Source organism: Pantherophis guttatus, chromosome 4, assembly GCF_059756535.1.
Source record: "Pantherophis guttatus breed Tessera chromosome 4, ASM5975653v1, whole genome shotgun sequence".
Lineage (NCBI taxonomy): Eukaryota > Metazoa > Chordata > Lepidosauria > Squamata > Colubridae > Pantherophis > Pantherophis guttatus.
This window is the reverse complement of record NC_142066.1, coordinates 77,466,270-77,481,856: the sequence shown is the minus strand read 5'-3', so window position 1 is coordinate 77,481,856 and position 15,587 is coordinate 77,466,270. Positions and strand designations below refer to the sequence as shown.

The 15,587-nt window shown below is 43.5% G+C and overlaps 1 protein-coding gene across 1 annotated transcript in view; it reads left to right on the top strand.

The window, feature by feature from the left end:
* The window catches only part of POU6F2 (POU class 6 homeobox 2), a 658,684-nt gene that overhangs the window by 567,868 nt on the left and 75,229 nt on the right, over positions 1-15,587 (top strand). Inside the window, exon 6 of the mRNA XM_087892428.1 lies at positions 13,232-13,378. Coding sequence (XP_087748554.1) covers positions 13,232-13,378 — 147 coding nt within the window. The remainder of the gene's footprint in view (positions 1-13,231; positions 13,379-15,587) is intronic.

Genomic DNA, 15,587 nt, shown 5'->3' with positions numbered 1-15,587 from the left:
GGGGGCCAATGACTCGCCCCCAATAGCCAGAGATGGCACCAGCTGGCTATATCGGGATGCCGGCATCCACAGCCACTCGGTCTTGGAAGGGTTGAGTCAAAGCCTGTTCCTCCCCATCCAGACCCCCACAGCCTCCAGGCACCGGGACATCACTTCAAGGGCATCGTTGGGGTGGTTTGGGGTGGAGATGTACAGCTGAGTATCATCAGCGTACAGATGACATCGCACCCCAAATCCACGGATGATCTCACCCAGTGGCTTCACATAAATGTTGAACAGGAGAGGCGAGAGGACCGACCCTTGCAGCACCCCAAAATGACAGAATGTAGACATTAAACAAAATTTCAGGAATGTAGGAACATGTGATTGGAACAGATTCCTTCATCAGCCTAAGATTCATTTGATTTGAATAATTTTTTTAGAAGAAATCTTTATAAATTTCAGGGGAAGTGTTATTATTACCAAATGGTCTCAGTGTGAAATATAACATAAACATTCTACTATTCTTTACAAGGGAAAGATGGATACATTTTTTCCTAAACAGAAAATATAATGGAACCAGACAGAAAACAGAAAATATGACAGAAAAAAAATCAATGTATTTTTTCCAGCCAATATATCATGAAACAAATTATAAGCATCCAAATAAACCAATATTAAGCACTTAGAAGCACCCAAAATTAAGCACATGACTGCAAGTGAATGAGAGAGAGAAGAAGGGAGAAGAAAAGGTGAGGAAAAGGAAAAAGTGAATGGGTTTTAAAAGCACTGGATAATATTTGGAGTACTGTATTTCAAATTCTTTTAAAATTGTTTTGTGAGAAATCATTGAAATAATTTTGCCATGTCTTATTAATTAGTTTATTTACTATATATTTGCATAGTATTTGAAAATATATTTGCACAGCTTTTGAAATGACTATCTAAAATCAAAACTTCCAGAAGCTGAAATAATTCCATATGTTCAGCATTTCTAGTTTCTTATAATTACTGCAAATGACAATATGATAAATCTAGGAAATACTTTGATATTTTCTTACAGTTTCTACCCAGTTCTAAATCAGAAATAACAAAAGTTAAAAGCAGACAAAATTAAGGTAGAGAAAGTTAATACCATGTCGTCTGAAAAGAAATCAAAGAAACCTGCATCCTATTTTCAACCATTTCATTTTCTTAAAATAATTTGTTTTGTGGAGCTAGATTATGTTCTTTTGTGGTGAAGCAAATTAGAATAGCTTTTTATTTAACCAAGGGCAATTGGTTCCATTATGAAGTATTTTCTGAAATATATGTCATTTCAGCATTCAGTTGGGGCTGGGAGAACATACGATATGTGGATAGAATTGTGGATAGAATCTGCTCTGAATGCATGATTTTGTAACATGGTCTTATCATTCTTCCAACAATATATTTTGATTTTTCCTCTCCCCTCCAAAAAATTCCCTAAACTCAATTATTATGTAAAGTTTTTAAATTTCTTTTCAAATATGAAAGAATATCTTGGAAATCAAAGTCATTTCATGTGAAACAATAATATGGATATTGAAAACCCGTTCCATGCTGACTTTGTGATAGCAATTAACAATGGCTTTTATGCATATCTAAAAGTTAGTGGGACATATTCCCAAATAAATATGCTCTAGAATCAGTTAAATGGTATAAAAAAGTGTGTGGCACAGAACAGGGGCAAGGTCTCAGAACTATTTCTATACTATAAAATAATGCAAATCAAATTAATCCTAATTGTGTGGTAGACGAGCATAAGAAAGTGGGGCACAGTCATAAAAAAAGCATAGAATGTATCTATTTCTAACTATCTATAGGTTACAAAAGTAAAAATCTAAATGGAGTTATAAAAATCCAGAAAATACTAAAAATGTACAAATTAAATGTTAGATTGGCGCAGGGAAGCAAGACGCGACCAGCTGTGGTCCAATTCAGTACTTTATTAAAGCACAAGAAAAAGACGAGCAGCTGGGCTGCCGGGGCTCTTTTTATACGCTCCGGCAGGCTCAGCCGCCCAATGACAGCTATTTGAATTCCCCGCCGGAGGATTAGCCAATCCCCGGTGGGTGCCCATATAAGGACATAACACTCCTCCCCCCTTAGTCCGAAAAATGTCCATCACAGTTAATGTACATTACGAAGTCACGCAAGTAGGCAGGAAGCCTGCTTGCCTGGGATGACCTGCGCAGTTCAGTCTGAGCTTCGCCGCCAGCCTGTGCAGGCGAAGCTCCTGTCTCTCCCGGCTCCCCGGTAGGGGTGGCCGGGGCCCCAGCCGTCGAGTGTGTGGGATCCGTCCCAGCACCTCCGGCCGCAACGTCTGGAAGTTCGTGCTGGAGTCTCCGGTCCTTCCCTTGCCCGGAATCTCTGGAACCTCGCGGCTGGACATCGCTGCTGTCCGGTGGGTGCCGTCCGAAACCCGGTAAGTCCATTGGTGTTTCCTTGGGCTTCTGTGGCTCCCGTCGCTGTCGCTGTCTGGTGTGGTCAACCTCGCCGGGGTGGTGTTCGTCTCCGCGGCTGGGTTGGTGCCGGTCGGCTTCGCAGGGTTGGTGCTGGCCGACCTCGCCGGGGTGGTGCTGTTCGACCTGGTCTGGGTGGTGCGCGCCTCCCCTGCCAGAGTGGTGCTGGCTGACCTTGCAGGGTGGGTGTTGGTCGACCCAGCCCGGATGCTGGTTGGGGTCTCCCTCGCCGGTCGGTCGCTGGCTGGCTCAGGTTGCATGTTGTGTGCCTCCCTCATTTGGTTGTCCCTGGTCTACTTGCCTGGAGTGGAGGTCTCCCTGGCAGGGTTGTCGTTGGTCGCCTTTGCTGGGGGGGTGCAGTTCTTCTTCCCTGGGTAGGTTCCGGTCTATCCCTTGGCTGTTGTGGCGGTCCCTCTCCCTGGGGTGACGGGTGCCCACCTCGCCAGGTTGGTGTTGCCATCCCTCATGCTGCAGGTCCCGGTCTACCGCTCTGGATCGCCAATGGGTTAGTGCATGGTAATGTGCTTGGCCGGCCTCGTCGGGGTGTTGGTGGTCTGCTTCGCCTGGGTGTGGTAGGCCCACCTTGTCGGGGTGTCACAGGCCTACCTCGCCGGAGTGTTGTAGGCCTGCCTTGCCGGGGTATTGCAGGCCTACCTCGTCGGGGTGTTGCAGGCCTACCTCGTCAGGCTGGTTTCCTTCCGATCCCCTTCACCTTTTCCGGAGCTGGTCGATGTGACATCTACAGACCTGTCCATCTTCCAGCTTGACTCGGTAGGACTTCGGGCCGGTTGTGCTCTCTATTCTCCCCTTTAGCCACTTCGGAGCGCCATTGAAGTTCAGTGCAAACACCGGGTCTCCTATGGCAAAGGCTGGCCGTTGCTGTCACCTCGGGGTTGTACTGGGGGTGCAGCCGGTCCAGGGGTGACCTCAGGCGTCTGCCCATCAGTAGCTCAGCTGGACTCTTCCTGGTGGTGGCATGCGGGGTGATGTGCTGTGTTAGGAGGAAGTTGTCGATCCTCTCTTGCCAGTCGCCCGGACCCATCTTGGTGAGCGTCTCCTTGGTGAGTCTCACCATGCGTTCCGCTTGGACATTTCTGGCTGGCCTGTAAAATGTGGTGAGGGCGTGGCGGATGCCCTGTCCCGCCAGGAACTCTTCCATGGCCATGGGCCATTGTCTGAGACTAGGACATCTGGCAGCCCGTGTGTTGCGAATAGGCGCCTGAGTGCCCTGATGGTGGCTTCGGAAGTGGTAGATGCCATGGGGATGACCTCTAGCCACTTGGAGAAGGCGTCCACGACAATTAAGAGGTAGTGCCCCTGCATCGGACCCGCGAAGTCAATGTGGATCCGTGCCCATGGGCTGCTGGGCGTCTCCCACTCTGACACTGGGGCTTGGGCGGGGGCGGGACGTACCTCTTGGCATGGGTCACATCTGGCGACCCACTCTTCAATGTCCTTGTCCAGGGATGGCCACCAGACGTAACTCCGTGCCAGTCCTTTCATTCTTACGATGCCAGGGTGTCCGTTGTGGAGCGTTTCGAGCGTCTTCTTCTGTAAGGCGCTGGGAATCAGCACCCGGTCTCCCCATAGGATACAGCCTTTCATGGTGGACAGCTCCTGCTGCTTCCGTGCAAAAGGGCTGAATTTTTCTGCCGGTTTCTCTGCTGGCCAGCCTCGCAGGACCCAGGATCTCACTTGCCTGAGTATGGGGTCCCTCTGGGTATGGGTGGCCACATCTGCTGACGTCACTGGGCAGTCTCTGTCGGCGTCGATGTGGAGGAGGCTTATGGTGGGTGCGGGGTCTTCTACTGGCTCCTTGCATGGGCACCTGCTCAGGGCATCTGCGTTCCCGATGGTTTTGCCGGGCTTGTGAATGAGTCTGTACGAGTACCCGGCAAGGAAGATGGCCCAGCATGTCATCCTGGGCGACATATAACCGGGTGTGGGCTTGTCACCCGCTAACAGTCCCAATAGTGGCTTATGGTCTGTAATGACCGTGAAGTTCCGGCCATATAGGTACTCATGGAAGCGTTTGACTCCAGCCACAATGGCCAAGGCTTCCTTGTCCAGCTGGCTGTAATTCCTTTTGGTGCTGGATATCGTTTTAGAGAAGTAGGCGATGGGTGCCTCTGATCCGTTGGGGAGCTGGTGGCTGAGGACTGCGCCAATCCCGTATGGTGAGGCGTCGCAGGTCAGCAGCAGGGGAAGCGTCTCATGGTACTGGATCAGCACGCTGTCGGATGATAGGAGCCCCTTGATGGTCTTGAAGGCGGTTTCCTCTTCTGTCCCCCATCTCCACGGAACCGCTTTCCCCAGCAATCGATGGAGTGGCTCAGCGGCTGTTGCCTTCTGTTTAAGGAACACCGCATAAAAATTTAGCAATCCCAAAAATGCTTGAAGCTCGGCTTTGTTTTTGGGGGCTGGAGCTTCGTGGATTGCCCTGACTTTAGCTTTGGTGGGGTGGATGCCGGTGCCATCTATGAGATAGCCCAGGAACTCGACCTCCTGGACCCCAATGATGCATTTGTCCCTCCTAACTCTCAAACCCTTTTCCTTGAAGCGCTGCAAAACTTGTTTAAGTCGCTCAAGCAGCTGGGTTTTAGAGTGCCCGGAGATCAACACATCATCAAAGTACGGCACCACCCCTGGAATGCCTTGGAGAAGGCGTTCCATCATCGATTGAAAAATGCCTGGGGCTGCGCTGACTCCAAATTGGAGGCGGTTGCACTTAAATGCGCCCCTATGGGTGACAATAGTTTGTGCCTCCGCAGTTTTTTCATCCACTGGCAATTGCTGGTAAGCCTGGGCCAGGTCCAGTTTTGCAAATATTGCCCCACTCCCAAGTGAATGCAGCAGATGTTGCACCACTGGAACTGGGTATGCGCTCTGCGAAAGGGCCTTATTGATCGAACATTTATAGTCGGCGCAGATGCGCACAGATCCATCATGCTTCATGGGGGTCACAATGGGCGTCTCCCATGCTGCATGATCGATCAGTTCCAACACGCCCTGGGCTATCAGCTTATCTAGCTGAGCATCTACTTTGGGCCTCAGGGCAAACGGAACTCTGCGGGGCTTAAGCCTAATGGGGGTAATTGTCTTATCAAGATTAAAGGAAATGGGCTTCCCCACAAATTTCCCCAGTTTACCGTCGAAGACTTCCTTGAACTCTTCGAGGAGGGTGTCGAGTTCGTCCTGACGAATTTGGTTAACCCCTACTATTCCGAGCCCTAGTGGCTTGAACCACTCCATGCCTAGCAGGGTCGGGCGGCTGTGCTCAACAATGGTGATGGGGAGGTCGCCTTGGAATTCTCGGTAAGACACATGGAGTGAGGCTCTTCCCAGGACTCCAATGTGGTTCCCTCCGAAGTCCACCAGCCTGGAGCGCAGGGGTTTCAGGTCCTTCTTGCAGACGTCTGGCTTGATGCGCTTTAAGTTTTTCCAGTCCATGATGGAGTAGATGGAGCCAGAATCTACTTCCATGGAGCATGGGGTTCCTTCCAGCAGCACAGTCACGTGGCACTTGGTGGTGGTGTTGTCGTCGTCGGAGAGGTGTATTGTAGTTTGGTGCACTGCTCTCCTCCGGTTTCCATCGCTCTCGCCCCGTCTGGATTGGTAGGAGGACCGTTTGGATGCCCTCGCATTGTCCTCCCGGTTTTCGCAAGGGCGGTGGCTGGAGGGCTCTGAGGCTGGTTCCTCGGCTCTGCATGCCTCCGCGATGTGCCCCCTTCTGTTACAACGCCTGCAGGTTGTGTCTCTTCATTTGCAGCTGGCTCTGGTGTGGTCCCCTCTGCAGCTGGCGCAGCGCTCTCCCCGATCGCTTCTCCGAGCAGTGTCTCACTTGGGAGGCCTGGAGACCTTGTGCACGGCCGACTCTTCCTCGGATTCCGATCCAGCTGTGGAACCCTCGGATGATGATTGGGCAGCTCTGTGAATCTTATGGATTCCTTTGGCCCGGATCACTGCGGCTGCTGCTTTCTCCAAAATTTCGGCTGCTGTAGCTTCCTCCACCACATCCTTGAGCACGAGCTTTTTTCGGCTCAGGAACTTCTTCTGCAGGCCTCTGTCCCTCATGCCGAAAACCACGCGGTCAGCGATGGCGTTGTCCACATGGTCAAACTCGCAGCTGGCTGCGATTTGGCGCAGGGTGGCCACGAACTCCTTGATGGTTTCCCCTTCCATCTGGTCTCTCTGGTGGAAGGTGAACCGGTTTGCCACTGGTGTTCCCGTCGGGGCGTAGTGGTCCTGCAGGAGCTGCAGCAGATCGGTCCATGGCACCTCCTCGATGTCCCGTGGAGCCACCAGGTCGATGGCCATGTTGAGGACCTCTGAGCCACAGTTGGCCAGAAAAATGCCCTTTTTGTGGTCATCGTTGGCATCCCTGATGTTGTTGCCTCTCAGGTATTGCCAGAATTTGATCACGTAGGATTTCCACTTGTCCTTCCCTGGGCGGAAAGGAGCAAGGGCTGGCAATGTGACTTCAGCTGATGCCATGCCTCTGGAAATTCCTACAAAAGTGACTCAGCTGCTAGTGACTAGCTCTTGGGGTTGGCTTCGCGCCACGAGGTTCGTCGCTTGGTTCTAGTTCTTCGTCGCCAGTGTTAGATTGGCGCAGGGAAGCAAGATGCGACCAGCTCTGGTCAAATTCAGTACTTTACTAAAGCACAAGAAAAAGACGAGCGGCTGGGCTGCCAGGGCTCTTTTTATACGCTCCGGCAGGCTCAGCCGCCCAGTGACAGCTATTTGAATTCCTCGCCGGAGGATTAGCCAATCCCCGGCGGGTGCCCATATAAGGACATAACATTAAATATTATAAGGGTGGGAGTATTAGGTGGGTGTAGGTTAAAAAAAACTTACTGCACAAAATTATATCAAGTAAAAACTATCCTAACATGACAAACTAAATGTACATTGAATCCATTTTATAAAACTGAGCTCTAAGCACAAGTCATCATCTCATGTGAGCACTGCTAGGCAGTATCTGGAAACATTGTCTGTTGTAGTAAGGTTGATAACTGAAAGACACATTTTTGGGTATTTTGCTATTACTTTGAGTTTTCACTCACCTGCAAGAAATAATAATCATACATGAACAAAAAATAGATGATGGTGATATTATTAGCTATCTCCATACACACGGACACACACAGATTTTGACTGATAGGCATTAAGCATGCCTATAGCATCCATAAATATTTTGTGTTAGTCAATAGAGAAAAGTAGGAGAGGCAGCTATATGAAGAGTTTCATCTATCAAGATTGCCCTTTGGAATGATACAATTCTATAGACAATATGAGATTTAATAAAAAGTTACAGGTTGTTCATATGTTAGCAAATTTACTGGAGAAAAAGGCAGTATACAGTTTTAATTTGGTGATTTTGATTTCTGTACCAGTGGCAGAATACTTACATTAGGTGTCATACTTCTTACTTAGCCACTTTTTTCATTGCAATGACATCTATGCTATTGTTATATCAGAAGCTGTTGTCTACAAAGAGTTCAGAAATGTATGCATGGAAAGAATTGTCTGAAGTTCTTACTGAGAACTTTACATGTGTATGACCTGCAAAATTGAGCCACTAATATTAGACATTGCCATCTTCACCATTAGGCATCTTGCCATTAGGGAAGCTGTGTTGTCCCCTTCCCATCAAATTTTCCATCTTTATTTATTTTATTTATTTTATTTTTATTTTATTTAATTTGTATATCGTCCTACTCCTGAAGGACTCAGGGCAGTGAACAGCTATAGAATAAAACATATAAATACAAAATTTAAAATAGAGTAAAATGAATTAAATAATTTGGCTGAAAATTTAAAACCAAATTTAAAATTTCCATTTAAAAAGGGGAAAAACTTAGGTCAGGCCAGCTTGATGAAATAAGAATATCTTGAGCGTGCGACGGAAGGTACAGAGATCCGGAATCCTCCGTATCTCCGGGGAGAGCTCGTTCCAGATAGTAGGTGCCCCCACAGAGAAGGCTCTCCCCCTGGGGGCCAGTCGACATTGTTTGGCCGACGGCACCCGGAGGAGCCCCTCTCTATGGGAGTGTACTGGTCGGTGGGAGGCTATTGGTGGTAGCAGGCAGTCCCGTAAGTAACCAGGTCCTAAGCCATGGAGCGCTCTAAAAGTGATGACCAAGACCTTGAAGCGCACCCGGAAGACCACCGGGAGCCAGTGCAGCTCGCGCAGGAGAGGTGTTACATGGGAGCGCCACATCGCTCCCATTACCACCCGCGCAGCCGCACTCTGCGCCAGTTGGAGCCTCCGAGTGCTCCTCAAGGGGAGCCCCATGTAGAGAGCGTTACAATAGTCTAGACAGGAGGTGATGAGGGCATGAGTGACCGTGCGTAGGGAGTCCCGATCTAGACTGGCGGATCAGGCGAACCTGATGAAAAATCCTCTCGGTCATGGCCGTCAAGTGCTCTTCAAGACAGCTGTGAATCCAGGAGGACACCCAAGTTGCGAACCCTTTCCGTGGGGGCCAATTATTCGCCCCCAATAGTCAGCGATGGCACCAGCTGACTATATTGGGATGTCAGAAACCACAGCCACTCGGTCTTGGATGGGTTGAGCCTGAGCCTGTTTCTCCCCATCCAGATCCGTACGGCCTCCAGGCACTGGGATATCACTTCAAGGGCATTGTTGGGGTGGTCATCTATCTTTTTTCCAAATTATATGTTTATGATTTTGACATGTTTGTGATCTTGTTGAAGCTGTACTCAGTACAATTATTCTTCCTGACTTTAAATATCATAAGAATACTAAGAGTTGTGAATAACTGAAGTCTTTCCATGAATTTTCGTCTCTCTCTCTCTCTCTCTCTCTTTTTTTTTTTTACATTTGGCATTAAAAGGTAGGAATACCAATCTATAATTTTAAAAAAACTGTATCTTACATCTAACACTGATGGAGAAATCAAATTATGGAGAATAAGTCACTTCCTTTAGCACTCTTTTGACTTTAGACTAATCTACACCACAAGAGCAACTACATAGTCCAGAATTTATTTATTTTTTGTATGTCATAAAAGGTAAAAGTTCTAAAAAAGTGAGATTAAGAAAGTCATGTATTCATGGGATCAAAATATAAAACAACATTATGTATTTTGCAACAAAATAGTTCCAGATTAAGTCATCACAAAAAAGTTGCTTAGAGTGAAAAACTGAGATTAGGGGGGGGAGGAAATAGTATTGAAAACTTAAAGAGATCAACACTGCGCACATGCACACACAGTTATTGGGAAGAAATATCATAGTTTTGAATCCTGCAATTCACTCGACTTCCTCTCTAACAAAGGCTAGGCTACCTTCCTGGCTACATTTGATTCAAGAATCTTTGCTTTTATGCTTGTAGCAAGCAATCATGATAATTCAGTATTGTTATATAAGAGCCGCATCTCCTGATATTTGTAATTAGTTTCCTTGATCATGTTGAACTTCCTGTCATACATCTATCAAATCCTGCAGATTTCCAGGCAATGAAAATTATTTATTAGGGACTGAAATTGAATTTGCTTCAACCCCCCATTGCATCCATAGACTATGTGTACATCTTTCATAGGTCCTTAATAGAACTACAACTGTTATTAGACTTTAAGTAGTAGCTTGAAAATCTGAATCATATGTGCTGGAAGAGTAGGAGAAAGGAAGGGAAAGGATAAGTTTCTATGAAAGCTATTCTTTACAGCTGTTGCAATGTTAAAAATATGCCATAACTATTATTCCCAAAACCAGTTTTTCAAGACTCTCAAACTTCTTAATATTCTTTCTTTTCCTCTATCAGCATAACTTGATTAGCTATATCATGTTGTATCATGATATTAATTCTGTTCATTGTCTAGAATCCCTCAAGGTTTAATTAATACATCTATTTATTATATTTGTATATTACCCAGTTCTCAACAACATTCATGTGGGAGTGGAGGGAATTAGGGCAGCAACCCAACCTTTCCACCTTGGTGGCCTGGCCAGTCACTGGTGTATGTGTGTGTGTGTGTGTGTGTGTGTGTGTGTGACTGTGAGTAGCAGGTGCACACACACTGCACAACTTCATTTGTGCAAGCAGAGTGGTGCATGTACTTGAACTCATCACTCATGTGGCCCGGTTTCAAACAGGCTGCAGACTGGTAGTGAGCTGCAGTCCTGAATTAGAGAATCCATTTATTGCTACTGAATTCATATTCATATTCCAATAATATTCAGTTGTTTGTATCAGAATCTATTGGTTTTACAAAGCATAGAATTATGTAGCCAATAGACAGATAAATTGTTCCATAGCTGATGCCTTCTCCTTATCTTATAGTCTGACACATAAAAAAGCACTTATTTTATGACAGAATTCTGACAAGCGCTAAGGATTGAACAACCAAAGGACTTTTGTTCAGCAAAAACTAACCACCAGATTGCAAGAACAGAAGCGAGTGGTCAGACAAGGAGACCCAAACTCATTGGTCGCCTTACATTGCAATGAACATACATTCAATTCTGCAGCAACTAAGATTGTTGGACAAGCAGGTACAAAGATAGCCAGGGAAATGATTGAAGCCTGGGAAACAGGTCCTTTGTAAGTCAACAGGAATGCTGATTTATCACCAGCTGACTAGGTACTTAGGAGTGAGGATTTGGCAATACAACGAAACAACAGCCAACAACTTAATAGCTGACCATCAACATCCCAATCAACAAATAAAAAGCCACACACAACCAGGCACCTAGCCCAAAACATACATTCTGGAGAGAGAAGTTCCCTGAGGATGTTTTTCCGCATAAGTCTAAAAGCTCGGAAGACTAAACCGCTGGTCCCAGTGACTGATCCAGATCCTACAGATTTATTTTTCTGATAATATATCATTTTATATATTTGGCTAGCAAATATAGCCTGAGCTAACCCAATCATATCCCTCTTTCCTTTTAATATGTGATTGAACTGAGTCCCAACAGTATTCCTTAATTTCTATCCAATATTTTTTTATCCTAACAACACAAAATACTAGTGTGGATGAATATGTATAATCAAACTGACTGATTTAATAAAATACTTTTGCTATTTAAATGTATTTTGTTGTTGTTGTTGTTGTTGCTAAGACTACTGCTAAATATCTTGGATTGAAAACAAAATTAGGATTTGTTCCAACCAAATCATGCTAGAAGTAAAAATGTCTTGAGATACCACAATTTATGTCATGTAATGAGTGAAAGCAGGATGTATGTTGAAGGATGTGGTGTGCTGTTCCTGTCACCTTAGGTTGTGTCAATTCATATTGAATCAAGTCAGGTTGTATCAGCAACATCCCTATCAGTAGTTATTCTTGAGTACAGTAAGTTTGACTTTAAGTAGATTTAGACAGCAAATTTTTCAGCTACAATAAATTTATATAATGAATGGTGCAAATCAGCTTTTTTAAAGTCCCCAGAAAGCTCATATGTTTTTATACCAGGCATATATATATTTCTACCATGGTATCTTAATACAATCAAGTATTCATTCAGATTTTATTTACTTTCAATATAAAATATATATTAAATAATAGAACAGTGTGTCTTTTGAAAATGATCTCTAAGAGCCACTTGAAAGAAATATAGCCCCTCTTTAAGGAGCTACTACTTCCCCTTTTTTTCCTCTTTATTCCTTTTCTCTTCCCTGCACCTTAAAAAAAATCTAAAAGATGTTTTAAAAGTCAACTTATTAAGACAGTTATTCTTTAATGCAGCACTTTAATTTAATCACATCTTTTTAATTTCACAGGAAGTCTGAGAAATTATACATATGCTTTGCTTGTGTCCTTACACATTTGGTTTCATTTGTTCTGAATAATTTTCGTAAAAATTATTCGTAAAATTATAGCCCTATTAAATAACCTGTGAATGACCATAATAATTGAGACAGCCACAAATGTAAATTAAGCATCTACATTCAATTTTTTAGAATATTTCCTATATTCCTTTTAACTTTTTATTTTAGAACAATACAACAGAAATTTTAATAGTGAATTGAAACACTTTGAATTGCCTTTTATAGGATTTTAAAAATTTAATAGAACACTTAAGACTTCTCTTCCCATCACCTACCATTTTAAAAATTGTTTTCTTAATTACTGCTATAAATTTACTTCATTATATTCTGTAACTCAAACATTTGTGTGAGATATACATTTTCTGGATTTTCCTTTAATTTTAGTTAATATAGGTTTTGACGGAAGAAAAAGAGAAGAATGAAATATGGCTATTTATATAAAATTATAGATAATTTGATTGCAAGATTTTTCCTGGGAGAGGAATTCTGCATCTTATGGTTGTCCCAGCTGAATGAGAATAATTGGAGGATATATACAGTGTATTTATTTATTGAATAAATTTATTTAGTTGCCCATCTCAAATATATGTATCTAATTCAGAGTTGCTTTTGATTAATCTCTTTTAATCAAATAGTTTTACATAATGTTTTTAAAACTCATATTCCATTTGAATAACTTGCATTTGTATTAAAAAAAAAACACCTCCCTACTGATATAAAGGACTCTTTCACCAAATTTCACTATCATTACCATCCACTTGAGGTCAAATCATTTCCACTTATTCCAACAGAATTTATAAAGTGTTGGAATTGGACTGCCTGATATTCACATTATCAAAGCTCTCAAACACATTTTGAGATGTTAAGATTAACTGTTCCTTCCCATCAAGCTGATTATTAATAATGTCGAGCTATAGAACTGAATTGCAGTGAGTAACCTTATTCTTTCCTCTTTTATTCCCATTTTCAGCTGGTTAATAATCCTCTGGCAAGTCAAGCAACAGCCGCAGCAGCAGCCGCCGCCATGGGCTCAATAGCTAACTCACAAGCTTTTGGCAATGTACTCTCCAGTCTTCAGGGGGTCACAGGTCAACTAGTCACTAATTCACAAGGACAGGTGAGTGGAAGATGGATGGAAATAGTGAATTCACATGGCATATTGAGCATTTCCAATGTTAACAATCTGAGACTGTACATATATGAAAGGGCATAGATATACAAGAGAAAATTTTAAAGAAGTAGAACAATAAGATAAAGGTTTGAATTGAGACTAAGTTATATTAAAATATAATAATAATAAATAATAATAATATTTTTATTTCTATACCGCCCTTCTCTCGAAGGACTCAGGGCGGTGTACAGCTTATTTAAAAACACAAAACAAAACAACGATTAAAATTTAAAATCATTAAATAGATTAGGCTCAAATTAAAATCCCAGAAATTTAAAATACCCCAATTTAAAATTATTATGTTGATAGCCCGGCCTGGGCTATACCCTGAAAATCATTGGAATTTAAATCCCTGTGTTAGTGCTAATCCAATATTATTTTAAAATTATTTTATTTTATTTATTTATTAAATTTATTTGCTGCCCATCTCCTTTTGAAGAGATTCCAGGCAACTTACAGCATTAAGAGCGTAAAACTATGAGATAAATATTTCTAAAATGATAATAATTAAAATGACCATTTGTTTGATTTTGGCCTTGTACCTACGTTTGCAAACTTATATCTTGAGCATTTCTCCAGTTCAGTTCTTATTCTATACACTAATCATTTAATATCAACAGAATTAACCAGTCTCCTTTATTCAGTTGGAAAGATTGCTACCACAAAACAATGTTTAAGTTTAATATTTCATACTGTACTAAATTCCATTTTTATAATGAGCTCTGAGTGATACTATTGAAAATGATCAAAGCAATGTTCACAGTTTAATGTTACTACAGGTAATGCTTGACTTCACAACAGTTCATTTAATAACCATTCAAAATTATAATGGCATTGAAAAAAGTGACTTATGACTGTTTTTCACACTTACGACTATTGTAGCATCTCCTTGGTCACATGATCAAAATTCAGGCACTTAGCAACTGATTCATATTTATGATGGTTACAGTGTCCCGAGATCATGAGATCATCTTTTACGACCTTCTGACAAGAAAGTCAATAGGGAAGCCAGATTCATTTAACAACTGTGTTACTAACTTAACAACTGTTACAAGAAATGTTGTAAAATGGAGCAAAATTCACTTAACAAAATGTTTTACTTAGCAACATAAATTTTGTCCTCAATTGTGGTCATAAGTCAAGGATATGGTTGGCAAGATTTATCAGGGAAGTTTGGGCCCATTGTTGTTAATATATGGTTGACATCTGCTGCAATTTTTTTTTTGCATCTTCTACCAGGAAAATTGTTGATGTTCTGAATCAGTATCTTGCAGAACCTATAAGAAAAGTTGACTGAGTAATAAATTAACATATTTCTAATTGAGAAGCAAAAGTAGATAGGAGTAGAATTTCAATTGTTTTGGATCTGGTAATATTCACTGGAGAAATTGGTTCACAGTCTGGAATGTTTCTAGTTTCAGTTTTGCACTTGGAAGGTTAAATGACAGTTGCAATCAGAAGTGCATTTGTCTAGCTTAAATTAATGCAATATACTCTATGTCCATGATGGTGAACCTTTGGCACATGTGCCACAGGTGGCACGCAGCGTCCTCTCTGTGGGCACGCAAGCTGTTGCCCCAGTTCAGCTCTGCCACGCATGTGCACGCACCTCTCACCAGCTAGTTAGTTGTCAGGTCTCTGCCATGTATGCATGGGGGGGGACACTGCAGGGGGGGCATGCACATACACGGGGGCGGGTCATGGGCAGAGGGTACGGGCATATGCTCATGGAGTAGGGCACAGGTGGGGAGTGTACTTGCATGCACAGAGGGTGGGGCGCATACACAGGGGCTGCACACCAGTGGTGGGTTGCCCTCGGTTCGCACCGGTTCTATAGAATTGGTAGTAAAACTGGTGGGAGGCTCCACCCACTGACCCTGATGTCATGAAAATGGTTCTGTGCTTGCGCAGAAGAGCATGTGCATGTGTGAGTGAAGCGAGCGCACACGCGCGGCCCCATTGCAAACCGATAGTAAAGGTAAGTAGAACCCACCCCTGCTGCACACGCATTGCATTTTGGGGGTTGGGGTGTGCGCTTTGGGCACTTGGTCCAGAAAAGGTTAGCCATTACTGCTCTATGTGGAAGTACCTTTGAATCGTTTTTTGAAACTGTTTCTGCAGCTTTTCCAGAATTCAGCACAAATATTCATACTAT